Below are 15,618 nucleotides of genomic sequence, written 5' to 3' on the forward strand. Positions count from 1 at the left end.
TGAAAAGATCTGTGGTGTTTTAGTTAAATGTGAGCTCACTAGGAGCAGCTAGGTGGTGCAGTAGATAGAATTCTGGGTCTAGAGTCAGTAAGATCTAAGTTCAGATATGACCTCAGACACTTCCTAGCTTTGTGGCCCTGGACAAGTCATTTAACTTCTGTTTGCCTCAGTTTCCTCAACTGTAAAATGGGAAAAATAATATCAGTATCTACTTCCCAGGATTGTTTTGAGGATCAAACGAGATAATAATTGTAAAGTGCTTAACACAGTGCCTGACACATAGTAAGCACTAAATAAATGTTAGCTATTATTGCCAGGAGTCAGGAGTATTCTGTAACTCCCGAAAAATGGAGCGCAGTTTGAGGCACCATTTAAAGATGTCTAGCATCTTGACCAAGGAAAGTAATGATCCCATTTCACTGTGCGCTGGTCAGACCAATTTTTTTTTAGTGAGGCAATTGGGGTTAAGTGACTTGCCCAGGGTCACGCAGCTAGTAAGTGTTAAGTGTCTGAGGACGGATTTGAACTCAGGTACTCCTGACTCCAGGGCCAGTGCTCTATCCACTGCACCACCTAGCTGCCCCTGGTCAGACCAATTTTAAGTAGGGGGTGCAGTACTGTGCACTGCATTTTAGAAGATTGATTGTCCAGATGGAATGTATCCAGAGAAGGGAGAATAGTCACAATCCCAAAGTGGATGGCCTGAGGTTAGCGCCATCTGGTGGCCAAATTACCCACAGCTGGTTAATTAATTAATGATGTGACAGCCCACTGCATTCTGCAGATTGGGGAATGAAAGGCAAGGAGCCAGGTGCAGGTGGATCTAGCAACACCAATTTTCAGCAGCCCCCAGCCCCATACCACCTGTCCCACTCTAAGTATCTTATTTGCTCTTCATAATAACTTTATGGAGTAGCTAGAATTATTATCCACATTTCACAAACAAGGTGCTCTATCCACTGCACCACCTAGCTGCCCCATGCGTATTAAATTTAAAGGTGTGTCCCTCGTACATTTTTTTCCTCTGGAGAGCTGGCTGATAAACATTTCCCGGACCACCCCTGCTCCCAGGCTAGCTCTCTTTTCACTACCCTGGCTATCTTTTCTGAAAGCCTCTGTGTCTCCATGCTTGAGAAATACAGACTAAGAGTAGAGGCCAAGCATGACTTGGCAGCTAGAATGGTGCAGATTTCCCTGCCTCCAATCTCACCCCACCCCAATCCATTCTCCACACAGGTGCCAAAAGAATTTTTCCTAAAGTACAGGTAAGACAGGGCAGTCCCCTACTCAACAAACTCCATTGGTTCCTCATTACCTCTATGAGCAAATATAATCTCTGTTTGACATTTACCATGTAAGGGGAGCTAAGCCACATAGTTCTGCACTGTATATACATTTATCTTCATTTTTACCCTCATTCATATCTCTTCTGTATTGCATATCACTTCTCCCTACCCCCTTTCCTCTTCCCTTGCTTTTTGACCTCTTACTTTGAGAACTGTAAGCAAATCAACTTTGCCATTGTCTCTGGAAAGAGTGTGTCAGTCAATAGCCCTACTGTACACAGTCTTTGATTTCCCAGACATAATTCCCTTCCCTGGACACAACCCTCTTATATGTGTTATCTCCCTCATTAGCATGTAAGCTCCTTGAGGACAGGGACTGTTTCAGTTTTGTATTTATCTTCCCAGCACTTTGCACAGTACTTGGTACGTAGTAAACACTTGTGTGCTTTCAATTCATTCATTTGTTTAAATCACTTCACAACCTAGACCCCAACTACCATTCCAATTATTAAAGCTTCATTAAGACTTATCTGGGGGGGTGGGTGGGCAGCTAGGTGGCACAGTGGATAGAGCATCGGCCCTGGAGTCTGGAGGACCTGAGTTCAAGTTCGGCCTCAAACACTTAACATTTACTAGCTGTGTGACCCTGGGCAAGTCACTTAACCTTCATTGCCCTGCCCCCCCCCAAAAAAAAAGACTTATCTGGCCTTCTTACAGTTCTTCACACATAATACTCCATTTCTTATCTATCTTTGTACTGCTTATCCATTATTCCTGTAACATACTACTCACTTCTAACTCTTAGAATCCCTAGTTTCTTCAAGCCTCATCTGAAGTAGCACCTTCTACATGAAAATCTTTCCTGACCTCATCCTTACCAGTAGCTGGGATTATAAATACAAAACTGAGACAGTCCCTGCTCTCGAGGAGCTTATGTTCTAATGAGGAAGAGAAGATGTATAGGAGAGTTGTGTCCAGGGAGGGAAATTATGGTCTGGGTCCATCTCCAAAATCATTCCTTATCTCTTTTTTATATATTTATATATGTACAAATTATCTCCCATGACAGTTTATATGTTCCTTGAAAATTGTTTTTTCTTCTTCTCCCCAGTGCCTAAAGCAGTACTGAATATGTAATATGTGCAGGAAAGTGACATGGTCAGATCTATACATATGAAAGATTACTTTGGCAGCAGCATGAAGGATTGTGGGTAGAGATAAGGAAAGAGAAGAGAGTAGGGGAAAGGGAAGGAGGGGGATCAGAGGAGGAATGAAAAGAGGACCAAAGACAAATAACTTCCTGATGGCTTTGGGAATTGTCAAAAGAAGGGCCTGGGAAGAGGGTGAGGAGAAAAGAAAAAGAGTCATTAGAAAGGTAGGACTAAGAGACCATGGTGTCTCTGAAACCAAGGGAGAAAAGAATATACAGGAGGAAGGGGTAGTCAACAGTTTCAAAAGTTGTAGAGAGGTAAGGAAGGATGAGGACTGGAAAAATGAAGCCTTGGTTTGGGGGTTCATTGGTGACCACTGAGAGAATAGTTTCACTTAGAGGGTTGTGGAGACAGAAGCCAGATCTGAAGGGTTTGAGGAATGAGTGGGAAGGCACACTGGGTATAAATAGCATTTGAGAGAACTTTAGCAATGGAAGGGACAAGAGAGATGAGGTGGAAGCTGGATTCTATAGGATAGTCAAGGGAAGGCTTTTTTTCTCCAAATTATGAAGAGATGGACGTATTGAATGTTTGAAATGTAGGTTATTACACACCTGGGGAAACTATAAGAACCGGGCCAAATTTTGATTTAATCCTAGGCTTGTAGATGATGGTAACAAATGTAACTGCACATTACATAGGGGCCCACAGGTGTTAAATGTTAAATGAAAAATTAATTCCAAGGAGCTCAGAGACAAACCACATGAACTTCAATCTGCCTCAGGGACCATGAGGAATTATCCAGAACAAATGGAATATGCTGAGATGTGGGAAGCAGTTCAACAGAGAGTCATGTAGCAGGGTGAAGTCTCATTTTAATTAAGCAGTTTTGTTAATGATTCTTTTTTTAAAAAAATGGTCATGGCCCCTTTAATTAAGTGTGTGGATCACAGTCAACTGGAAGATCCTACACATTCCAGAGAAGGCAAGTAAATGCTCAGATGAGGCTTGAAAAGGTAGAAATCCTGACAGACATTGAAATAGAATACTGAATCAAGATATGAAATGATAGAGATTATACAGAGCAAGGGACCTGATGAGTAATGCAATGATGAATACAGAACAGAGGGAACATCTGAACTGAGTTGGAGGTAGAAGCAAGAGAAAACAGAGTTGGACTGAAGATAACAACAATTAGAAGGAAGATTTATAGCAAGCATGTGGGCAGTCCCTCTGTGAGAAGCAATTAACTCCTAGCTCTGGGCCCCTAAGGGCAGCTAAGTGGTGGAGTGGATAGAGTGTTGGGCCTGGAGTCAGGAAGACTCATCTTTCTGGGTTCAAATCTAGCCTCAGACACATACTAGCTGTGTGACCGTGGACAAGACACTTAACCCTGTTTGCCTCAGTTTCCTCATCTGTAAAATGAGCTGGAGAAGGAAATGGCAGACCACTCCAGTATTTTTGTCAAGAAAACCCTAAATGGATTTACAAAGATTCAGTCACGACTGAAAATCAATGCAACAACAACTGGGCCCCTCAGCCTTTGGGAAATGGTGACTAACTGAAACATTTCAGAAAGGAGCCACTGCACTGACTAGAAAAGTCACTTTTTGAAATCATCTTGCCACTGTTAGGAAGGCAGGACTATTGATAGAGCAGGAGGGCAGCAGCTATTGGTAAACACCTTGACGAAGCACCAGACCCCTTCCCTATAAACCTATAAAAGTAGCTCTGACCCAAGATGCTGAACCATCATTTAAAATAATAATAATAAATATTTTTATTTAAATTTTGAGTTCCAAATTCTATCCTTCCTTCTCTCCCTAAGGTGGTAAGCAATCAGATACAGGTTATACATGTGCAATTATGTAAAACATTACCATATTAGTCATTTTGTATAAGAAACTTGAATAAAGGGAAAAAATGAAAGAAAGTAAAAAATAGCATGCTTCAGTCTGTGTTCAACCCATATCAGTTCTTTTACTGGAGGTGGATAGTATGCTTCATCATCAGTCCTTTGGGATTGTCTTGGATCATTGTATGAGCCAACATTTTAAACAAATCTTTATTCTATAGAGCTGTCTATGTAGTTAGTAGGGAGAGTAATAGTGCCAGATAGACTTTGGATGACAGAAGCAGAGCTCCAGGGAGCTTGCTTACCTAGATACGTTTTCTGTGCCTGTGTTCCCTTGTGTCATGTGTACCTCCGGGGAGTGTCACACAATGGACTGTATTGAAAGCTGCTGGAGGTCTTCAGACAAAGAATATACCAGAGAGCTGGGGAGTGGCAACTCTGTCACAAAGTCAATGATGGTGGCATCTACCGCCTCATCTTCTCCTCTTGGAATCTCTTTCTCCCTTTAAGGCTGGGCTCCTGTCTTTCCAAGGAGCTCAAGGTTTCCTACAAGAAGCCCTTCCTGATATCACTCCATTTGTTATTTTTTTGGTGGGGCAATGAGGGTTAAGTGACTTGCCTAAGGTGACACAGCTAGTAAGCGTCAAATCTTTGAGGTCAGATTTGAACTCAGGTTCTCCTGAATCCACCTACCTGCCCAGAGTGGGGTGTTTTGTTTTGTTTTGCTTTTTCCTAGATGGCAGTTAACCATAACATTTCCATTTGTGGATCTCCTAAGTGAGGAGAGACATATCACTCCAATTGTTAATGATTTCCTCTCAAAATTATTTTATATTGACTTCATTTGCATCTTACATTTACATATCTATGCTTCCCCCCCCCTTGGAGAATGTATATATCCTTGAGGTCAGGGATTATATAGCTTTTGTCTTTGTATCCCCAGCATCTAGCTCAAAACGTGGCACATTTTAGGCATTTAATAAATGCCAGATGAATTGTATTAATTTGAATCATTGACAAAACCTTTTGAACCCTTCCCTCTTCTCTTTGCCATGATGCCTATACCACAAATCATAGGACCCTTGCAGTCAGAATCTTTATCCCTGACCCCTACATTGAATAGGAGTCTCTAGTTTTCTAAGTTAAATCAATTTATGACAAACATAATTAAAATAAAACATTGTAATAGAAAATATATCCAAGTCCTGGACAACAAACCATTTACTAAAATAATATTCAGTGCCACAAAATTTGGAGAGTTTGTATTGTCTCTGAGTTTGATGGGATGGGATTGAAACTGTGGATTGACACCATTTTATATAAATACCTTACATGAAGGAGGGCTTGTGGAAATGGCCAAGCAAGCAAGGAGATAGAAGTAGACAGAAGCTTAAGTAGCATAGGAGAAAGAAATATTCCTCTTAGCAATAATTTGGAAGTTGTTGTTTGTCTTTTGTTCTCAAAGAGGACCATGACATTGCGGTGATGTCATGACTTGCAGTGAATTGGATTTAAGTGAGGCAAGGCTGTGCAAAGTCACCAGCCTCACTCTCTCCTCCAGAGCCATCTGGATCCAGTGGCAAGATATAAATCAGGACAACTGGAGATGGCCCTGGATGTTTAAGGCAATTGGAGTTAAGTGACTTGCCCAGGGTCACACAGCTAGTAAGTGTCTGTGGTGAGATTTGAACTCAGGTCCTCCCAACTTCAGGGCCAGTGTTCCACCCAGCTGCCCCTAGCAAGAATCTTGAAGTGATAAAAACTAAACCTCTTGGTTAATAGAATGGTAGAAAGTTCCTGGTAGGAGAGGGGTGGAGTAGGGACAGATAAAGAGCTACACAATCACAGAATTTCAGGGTTGAAGGGGCTCACAGAGCCCATCTAGTCCAATCCATAAGAGAACAATAATCCCTTCTACTGCATCTCCAACCAATGGCTCCAGTCTTTCCTTGGAGACCTCATGGAAGTAGAACCAGCCACATTCCAAGGCAGACTATTCCATTTTGGTATCTTTAATTATTGGAAAGCTTTTCCTTACACCAAGCACCTTCAACTTCTATCCATCACTCCGAGTTTTGTTCTCTGAAGCCAAACAGAAAAAACAACAACAAAAAACATGATGGTTCCCTACCTAGATGCCTCCATCTTAGGTGGTCTTGGCACATTCTCAATATTCATTATCCTCATCTTCTACATACTTGAAGACAGATGGCATCCTTCCCTCCCCAAATCTTCTCTAAATTCAACATCCTCAGTTTCTTCAACTGATCTTTATAACATATGGATGATCTCAAGACCCTTTACTTCCTGGCTGTCTTCCTTTGAAGGCTCTCCAGCTTACCAATGTTCTACTTAAAATGTGGTCTACAGACCCAAGCATCATACTCTAGGTATAGTTTCACCAGGGCAGAGAAGAATGGGACCATCAATTCTTCAATCCCAAACATTATGCTTTTCCTAAGTCAACCCAAGATTGTGTTAGCTTTTTTGTGACTTTATTACACTTTGGACTCGTATTGACCATAGAGTACAGGAGAAATCCCATATCATTCAGATGAACTTCTATCTAGCCACATCTCTACCATCTTACCTGGACAGAGTTTATTTTTGAACTCAAATATAAGAACTCTTATTGGTGCCAATTATATTTCATCTTATTGGATTTGGTCAACTATTGTGGCCTGTCAAGATCCTTTAGGAGCCTGCATTGGTCACTGAATATCTTGGTTTATTCCTCCTAACTTTGAATAATCTGAAAATTTGATAAACATGCTTACTATGAATTATCTATCTCACCCAAGAAAATGTGTAATAAATTGGGGAAAAATAAAATACTAAATAAATAAAAAGGGAGAAAAAGGAAAAACAGTTTAAAAAAAAGAAAGAAAAAGAAAATGTGTAATGGCATGGTATTCTTGGGGCATTCCACCAGAAACTTCTTTTCCAAGTTACTAATGGCTATGGCCATTCAACCATTTTCAAATCCAGCTAACTATGCCATCTAAGCTTACATTTCTTTATCTAGTCCACAAAAACAGAACAAGAAACTTTGTCAATGCTTTGCTAAATGTAGGTAAATTATAGGGCATCCCAAAAGTCTTAGATCAGTTTTAAGCTTTAAAAGCTTAAAATTGCACTAAGACTTTTAGGATACCCTATATATCTACAGCATTCCTCTAATTTACTAGTCTAACAAACATTCACAAAGAAAATGAAGTTAGTCTGACATGAACCATCCTTGATGAAGTAATTTGGGCTCTTTGTGATCATTTCTTTCTTTTACTGACTATTTACTAACCCTCATTTTCATAATTTGATTTAGAATTTTTGAAGGAATAAAAATTGAGCTCTCTAACTAATTTGCATAATGCATATGCTTTTCCATTTATTGGGACAATATTTGCCATTTTCTAAATGTGCGGGGCTTTTCACTTCTCCCAAGATTTTTCAAAGATCATTTACAGCGGCCAAGTAATCACATGTAGCAGTATTTCTAGTGCCCTAGAGATGTAGTTTATCTAGGACTGGTCACCTAAACTGATCAAGGATAGTTAATTGCTCTCTTATTACCTCCTAGCTTCTTGGGAGTTTTACCTCCCTATTATTACTTTTTTTTGGTTCTTTTTATCCCTCTAGTCTAAAGATCATTCTCCTTGGCAGAGAGAATAGAAACAAAATGAGAATTAAGTAGTTCTATCTTCTTTCTGTTGTCTATCTTATCTACACTGAAGACTGTGTCTATCCCTTCAGTCATCACTCTCTTTTTCTTAATGTAACTTAAAAAAAAAGCAACCCAAACACTAGGTTTTTTTTTTTAACATGCTTCATTTTCTTTAACTCATTTCTTCAGCTTAAGAACTATGGACACTAGCATGCCACTGCAGAAATGTCAAACATATGATAGGAACTGATGAGTTTGAGTGTAAAGTTGAAGTCCATGGTTCTTTCTTTAAAAAATATTTGGAAGAATGTTCTATGAACTAAAATTCTGAGGCTAGTCCTTTGAATAAAAAAAATCAGCTAATAACTCTTCTTTTTGAAAAATAATTCATAATTATGTGGTGTTTTAAGATGTGCAAAGTTATTTCATCACCCTATGAGGTAGGAAATTCAAGTATTATTTCCCTATTTGCTATTTTACTGGTGAAATAATAACTTCTGAGACTTGAAGTGACTTGCTCCTGATCACTTAATCCTGATTAAGTGTCTGTGGCAAGATTTTAATCTGGGCCATCTGATTTCAGTACTATGTCTCTTTCCACAATGCCATTTTGTCTCTTTGAGGGTTTTTAGAAATAGGATCTTAAGAAATGTTTAAGATAGTCTCATCTTAAGAATCCATTTTGGATGTTTTCTGGGAAAAGTCCTATTTGCCATTCCCCACAAACTCTCTCAACCCGCTAATAAACCTTTATGATACATTTTTTTTAAAAATCACATTCAATTCTGTCACTACTGGTTGTGGTTCTTGCTTATAGCGTTTGAACTAGGGTAATTGGTATTTAACCTTGGCTACCTTAGAACAGATTACTAGATGGAAACTACCATGTGGCTAATCTTATTTCTACTTTCCTTTCTCCTTGAAGAAGTCTTCTCTAACCCTATACCCTACAAGTGATTTTTTTCCTCTTTCTCTTTTTCATAGCTTGCCAAGACTTTATTTCTCACTAATAGTTACTCACATATATACATATATAAGCATACATACATATTCATGTGCATGTATGTATACATACATATACATAGTTCCTTCCTTTTAGACTGATAGCTCTTAGAAAGCAAGGGTCTCTGTCACAACTATTTCTGAATCCTCAGCACCTAGTATGGAATCTTGCATACAGGAGCAAGATAAATATTGAATGAAATTGAACTACGTTCAAAATTGTCCTTCCCCAGCAGGCAGGAGGCTCTTCTATTTTTAAAACCTTCCCCAAAAGTACACTTAATATCTTCTATCCTAACATTTAGTAATCATCATTGTCATGGACTCAGTTTTCTACTATTATTAAATGTTACTTGATTTCTCTGGGGCATTCTTAGTAAAATGAAGGCATTGCCTTAGATGACTTCATAGTTCACCTTCTAGCTCTAACATTATATATTTTATGCTTGAAAGCTCAACTTGGAGTACAGCTCTCCTAGGGTCTGAAAGTTTATCTTTCCAGACTTAGTTCACATTGCTTCTTCTTAGACATTCTACATTCCAAGCAAACTGGCCTATTTGCTATTCTTCACATAGGGTCTTCTAGTTCTCACCTTCACATTTTTGTACAGGCTTTATTCCACCTAAAATACTCTCCTTTCTCTCTGTCTCTGAATTCCTAGCTCTGGTCAAGCTTCACCTCAGGTACCGACCTTTCAAAGAAGCCTTTCCCAGGTCCCCTAGTTGTCTGGGCTCTGCCCAACTCCCCAAATGACTCTACATTCTATCTATCTATCTATCTATCTATCTATCTATCTATCTATCTATCTATCTATCTATCTATCTATCTATCTGTCTGTCTGTCTGTCTATCTGTCTATCTATCTATATGTTGTATTACTATAAGAGAATGTAAGCTACCTGAGGGCAGAGACTTCTTGGTTTTTTGTCTTTTTATCACTAAAACCTAGTATAATACCTTGCATTTGGACTTTAGAATTACAGCTCTAGATCTGGAAAGGAACTTAGGGGTCATCTAGTCCAATCTCCTCAAGAAATGCCTAGTAAATTGAACTGAATTAAGTTTTTAGACCGCTTGTATGTCATACAAAATGTTTCAGATCCCATCCACAGCAACACCAGCTCAGTGGGAAAGGAGAAAATCAGTATGAAAACCTGACTCTTGAAGAAAGTAGTATTTGAGCTAGGACTTTAAAGAAGTCAAGAATGTCAAGAAAAGTCAACATTGAACCTTGGTTCCAACCTTCAAAAGGCCAAATGAGTTTGGAGTTCCCGTTTTTTCATCTTATGAAACAAAACACATCTTTTCAAACTACCACCTTCTACAGGAAGCCTTCCAGATCCTCTGGTCCCTTGAGCTTTTGCCTACTCAGTTTGAAGTTTGTATATTTCTAGTTACTCATCTTCCCTTTTAATATGTAACCTTTTTGAGGGCAGGGACTTTTAAAAAAATGTTTTGCTTTATCTTGTATCATTAACACTTAGCACAGTGCCTGATACATAGCAGGCACTTATTAAATAAAGGCTTATTGATTGATTGAATCTGTAGAATGTGATGCTTGAACTGAGTCTTAAAGAAAACTAGGAATTTCCTTTTTCCTATAGCAATTCTGTAAAGTGAGTAACACAAATAAATATCATTTCCATTTTAAGAATACAAAACTCTTTTTGCTAGGACTATAATGTTTATAAGATATCAAGAATTGGAGGTGAGGAGGAAAAACATTCCAGGCCTAGAGGACAACCAGTGCAAAGCCCCAGAAATGGAACATGTAGGGGCAGCTAGGTGGCACAATGAATAAAGCACCAACCCTGGATTCAGGAGGACCTGCGTTCAAATCCTGTCTTAGAAACTTGACACTAGCTGTATGACCCTGGGCAAGTCACTTAACCCTCGTTGCCCCACCAAAAAGAAAAGAAAAGAAATGGAAGATGGAGTCTCTTTTTCAAGGACCAACAAATAGGCCAGTGTACCTAGATGTCAGAGTGCATAGAGGAGAGTTAAGCATAAGAAGATGGAAAGGTAGGGATGGGGCAGGTTGGGAAGGACTTTAGGTGCCAAACAAGAGGATTTTATATTTGATCCTGGATATAACAGGGAGTTATTGGGCATGGTCAGATGTTAAGCTCCTTGAGAGCAGAGATTGTTGTTGTTTTCATATTTATATCTTGAAAAACCTGGCGCACATAACGTCTGGCACATAGGTGCTATTATTGTTTGTCCTTTGATTTTGAAGAGAACCAGTGACACCATGGAGTGACATCTTGACTTGTGCTTGGATTGGATTTAAGTGAGGCAGAGTTGCACAAGGTTATCAGCCTCACTCTTCCAGAGTCATCAAAGTCCAGTGGCAAGACAACAGTCAGGACAACTGGCGATGGCCCAGGATGCAGTGGATGATCTTGGTGTCTTTGCTGTCTGACCAAACTCTAAGCCCTCCACAGAGCCTGCTTCAGCTACCTTCATGGCCCTTGGAACAAATTATCCTCTCTGCCCATTCCACCAGGGGAAGTCTTCACATGCTTGGGGCAGACATCCTCCTAACTCGCCAACAGGTTTGAGGCCGGTTGTTTAGCCTCAACCTGGTTTAGCCCATCTGCAGAGATGATTTTACCAGGGCCCGGATGCTGTGTATGCTACAGCTTCTTGGAGCCATAGGTGAGAGTTGGGTGACAGATAAACACCACAGGTGGATGAGTAGCCCTGAAAAGGGCTTGGCAAGCCCTCACACTGGAGGTCATAGTTCTTGAACACTCCCCCACACACAACACAGGTGCTTAATAAATGCTTGATGATTGTTTAAGGACTTACCTCATTACCTCCCTCCTCCAGAGACACACAGGTACTGGTATCCCATTCCAAATCACCTTGCACTTATTTTGTGTTTATATATGTGTGTTCATGTATAGCTATAGACATGCAAAGTTTTCAAAAGTCTTAGTGTGGTTTTAAGCTTTAAAGACAAGATTAAATAGCTTAGGGGCAGCTAGGTGGCGCGATAGAGCACTGGTCCTGGAGTCAGGAGGACCTGAATTCAAATCCAGCCTCAGACACTTAACACTTACTAGCTGTGTGACCCTGGGCAAGTCACTTAACCCCAATTGCCTCACACACACACACACACACACACACACACACACACACACATACACACACAAAAGATTAAATAGCTTAAACCTGCACTAAGGCATTCGGGGCACCCTGCACCCACACATGTGCATAACTGCACATATATACATGTGTCTCTGCACATATGCATGCACATGTGTATATATCTGTATATTTGTATAAACACATATATGTTTTCCCTCATCTATTAGTACATCAACTGCTGCAGAGCTAGCATGGTTTTGTTTTTTGATTTTGTATCTCTAGCATCTAGCTCAATATTCAGCACACATTTAATATTTAATATTTAAGCACATAGGCTTAAAAATGCTTAATGGTTGAGGCAGCTAGATGGCACAGTGGGTAAAACACTGGCCCTGGATTCAAGAGGAACTGAGTTCAAATTCCACCTCAGACACTTGATACTTACTAGTTGTGTGACCTTGGGCAAGTCACTTAACCCTCATTGCCTCCCCCCCCCAAAAAAAAAAGAGAAAAATGCTTAATGGTTGATTAAAAAATGTTTGTGAATTATACAGTACTATAGAAATGTGAGCTTTAAAAAATAGATGCTAAACATATAGGAAGAACAGGATAGAAACAGGAAAACAATACATGAATAGACAAGATAAAGGCATGATGAAGAGAGAGTTCTAGGCTTTGAGTCAGGAAGACCTGAGTTCAAATCTTATTCCTGAAGATTTCTCAGCTGTGTGACCTTATGAGTCTCTTTACCTCTATGTGCTTTGGACTTTTTTGATAAGGCATAGACAGACTGACTTCTGTCTGAGTAGAGACACCATCTATAATGAAGTTTGCCATGTGGAAGAAACCAGAGCTCTATCTGTATTCCATCCATATGACTGGACGGTATGGGACTCCTGTCAGTGTGTCTATCTTAATTTGTGATTTTTCAATTTTTGGCCCAAACCTGTGATTCTTTCTGAGTGGAAAACTTCAGGTGATAGATACTTAGTACCTGTGTGTTTCTGGGCGAGTGACTTAACCTCCCTAGGCCTCAGTTTCCTTAACTCTGAAGCCCCCTTTGCCCTAAGCCTAGGATTCTGATTCCTCCACCAATGCAGAAAAGCAACCTTGGTGTCATATATAGTCTTAGAGATTTGTTTGGGTCACTGAGGTTAAGTGACTTACCCAGGGTCACATAGTATGAATCAAAGGTAGAACTTGAACCCAGGCCTCCATGACGCTAAAGACAGTTCTCTTTCCATTATGTCATATTGCTTTTCAATACATATGTAAGTCTATTACTGGGGGCAGCTAGGTGGCACAGTGGCTAGAGTACTGGCCCTGAAGTTGGGAAGACTTGAGTTCAAATCTCACCTCAGACACTAGTGTGACCCTGGGCAAGTCATTTAGCCCCAATTGTCTTAAACATCCGGGGCCATCTCCATTTATCCTGATGTATATCTTGACACTGGACCCAGATGACCCTGGAGGAGAGAGTGAGGTTGGTGACCTTGCACAACCCTTCCTCACTTAGATCCAATTCAATACAAGTCATGACATCACCTAATGTCATGGTCCTCTTCAGGAATGAAGGACAAACAACCACAAGACTATTACTACTAATAATTGTAAACTCATAGAGGGGCAGGGATTAGGCACAGTCCTTGGAGGACAGGAAGCAGCCACACCACCTAATGAATCAGACTGCTCTTGTGCACTTAGTGGGGCTGCCAACTTACCGAGGAAATCATCGGAGGAAAGCCTTTCAAAATCCCACACTTGGAGAACAAGTTCAGCTGGAATTTTCTGCTCTGTCTTCTCTAAAGAAAAGATGTTTTCCCTTTTGGAGATGACCAGTTGCTTCTCAGCAGGGAGATATTGAAATGGAAACAGGAACCGCCAGTTGAAGTTGCCTTCTCCAGTCAGAGAGTTATAATGCACGTCAGTCTCCTGCTTATCATCTTCCATGCCTTTTAACCACCTACATGAAGATAGCAAGTTGGGGTAAGGGAATATACATTTATTAAATGCCTACTATGTGCCAGGCACTGTGCTAAGTACTTTTCAAATGTTATCTCATGTGATCCTCAAAACAGTCCCATGAGATAGGTGCTCCCCCCCTTTTACAGTTGAGGAAACAGGCATACAGCAGTTTAGTGACTTGCCCAGGGTTACACAGCTAGTGTCTGAGGCTGGATTTGAACTCAAGTTTTCCTGACTCCAGGCTTAGACCCTATCCATTACGCCACCTAGCAGCACTCTGAGTATGACTCCCTACATCAACCATCTTTGTTTTAAAACATTCATCTGAATTTCCTTTTGTGTTATCTCTCTTACCTGGACCAAAATAAAATGGAAACTCCCATAACCTCGATTATCTTAAGGTTCTATGGCAATTACTTCCTGTTCACATGTTCAGCTAGAGACCACATATTCTAGGGTGGGCTGGGGCTCTGGAAATTCCTGTCTGCCATTTTCTAAAACTTTTTTCTCTCTTAGGACCTCATTGGCCCACCAAACAAAAAAAAAAATATACCTTATAACTGGCAATAATGATCAAATCAAAGTCACACCTCATCCTTCTTTTCACTGTTATAATATACACTTCTTTTTTTTTTTCTTTTTTGCGGGGCAATGAGGGTTAAGTGACTTGCCCAGGGTCACACAGCTAGTAAGTGTCAAGTGTCTGAGGCCATATTTGAACTCAGGTCCTCCTGAATCCAGGGCCGGTGCTTTACCCATTGTGCTACCTAGCTGTCCCCCATCATTTCTTTATTAAACACAGAACTGTTTCTTTCTAATTTCAACAGGGTTAAGAAGCAAGGTAAATTTGAATGTAGGTCCTAAGAATTACTTTGTTGTCGTTCATTCATTTTCAGTTGTATCTGACTCCTTGTGACTCCGTTTGGGTTTGTTTGGTTTTTGGATTTTTTTTTTTTTTGGCAAAAATGCTGAAGTGACTTGCCATTTCCTTCTCTACCCCATTTTCCAGATGAGAAAACTGAGGCAAATGGGGTTAAATGACTTGCCCAAGGTCTCTCAGCTAGTAGGCTTGATTTGAACTCAGCTTTTCCTAACTCCAGGCTCATTGCTCTAAACACTAGCTGCCCTCAAGTGTTGCTGCACACCCTTATATTGACATAGCTTGGAGGGATTTTCATCAGAGTGTTTTTATACCAGATTGAAAAGATAAACATCTCACTTAAGCTTATCAAGAAATGCAGTACAGCCAAGTTGTCAAAGTGAGGATTTCTGATAAAGTAGTAACAGTCTTAGGAAAAAATCAAACAAGAATAAATTTTTAAAAGGAGAGCAGTCATTTGCTTAAATGAACTTACCCTTTAACATAAATATCACTTGATTTTTGTCCTGTGAAGATATTTTCATCCTCCAAAATGACATCTTCTGTATTCCAGATTATTACCCTCAATTCATAACTGAAACAGGAAGAAGTCAGCATTAGGTTATAGACAAGACTGTATGGGACAGGGTGGAAAATACTAGATCTGAAATCGGAGCAACTAAGTTAAAATCTAAGCCCTTCCACATATTAGTTGTAAGAGCTCACATGAGTCATATAACCCCAGG

General features: G+C 40.0%; 1 protein-coding gene across 1 annotated transcript in view; it reads right to left on the minus strand.

The window, feature by feature from the left end:
* Positions 1-15,618, minus strand: part of FER1L6 (fer-1 like family member 6) — a 178,545-nt gene that overhangs the window by 17,081 nt on the left and 145,846 nt on the right. Inside the window, exons 36-37 of the mRNA XM_043991801.1 lie at positions 15,369-15,467; positions 13,770-14,011 (exon numbers count right to left, since the gene is read on the minus strand). Coding sequence (XP_043847736.1) covers positions 13,770-14,011; positions 15,369-15,467 — 341 coding nt within the window. The remainder of the gene's footprint in view (positions 1-13,769; positions 14,012-15,368; positions 15,468-15,618) is intronic.

Source organism: Dromiciops gliroides, chromosome 1, assembly GCF_019393635.1.
Source record: "Dromiciops gliroides isolate mDroGli1 chromosome 1, mDroGli1.pri, whole genome shotgun sequence".
Taxonomy (NCBI): Eukaryota; Metazoa; Chordata; class Mammalia; order Microbiotheria; family Microbiotheriidae; genus Dromiciops; species Dromiciops gliroides.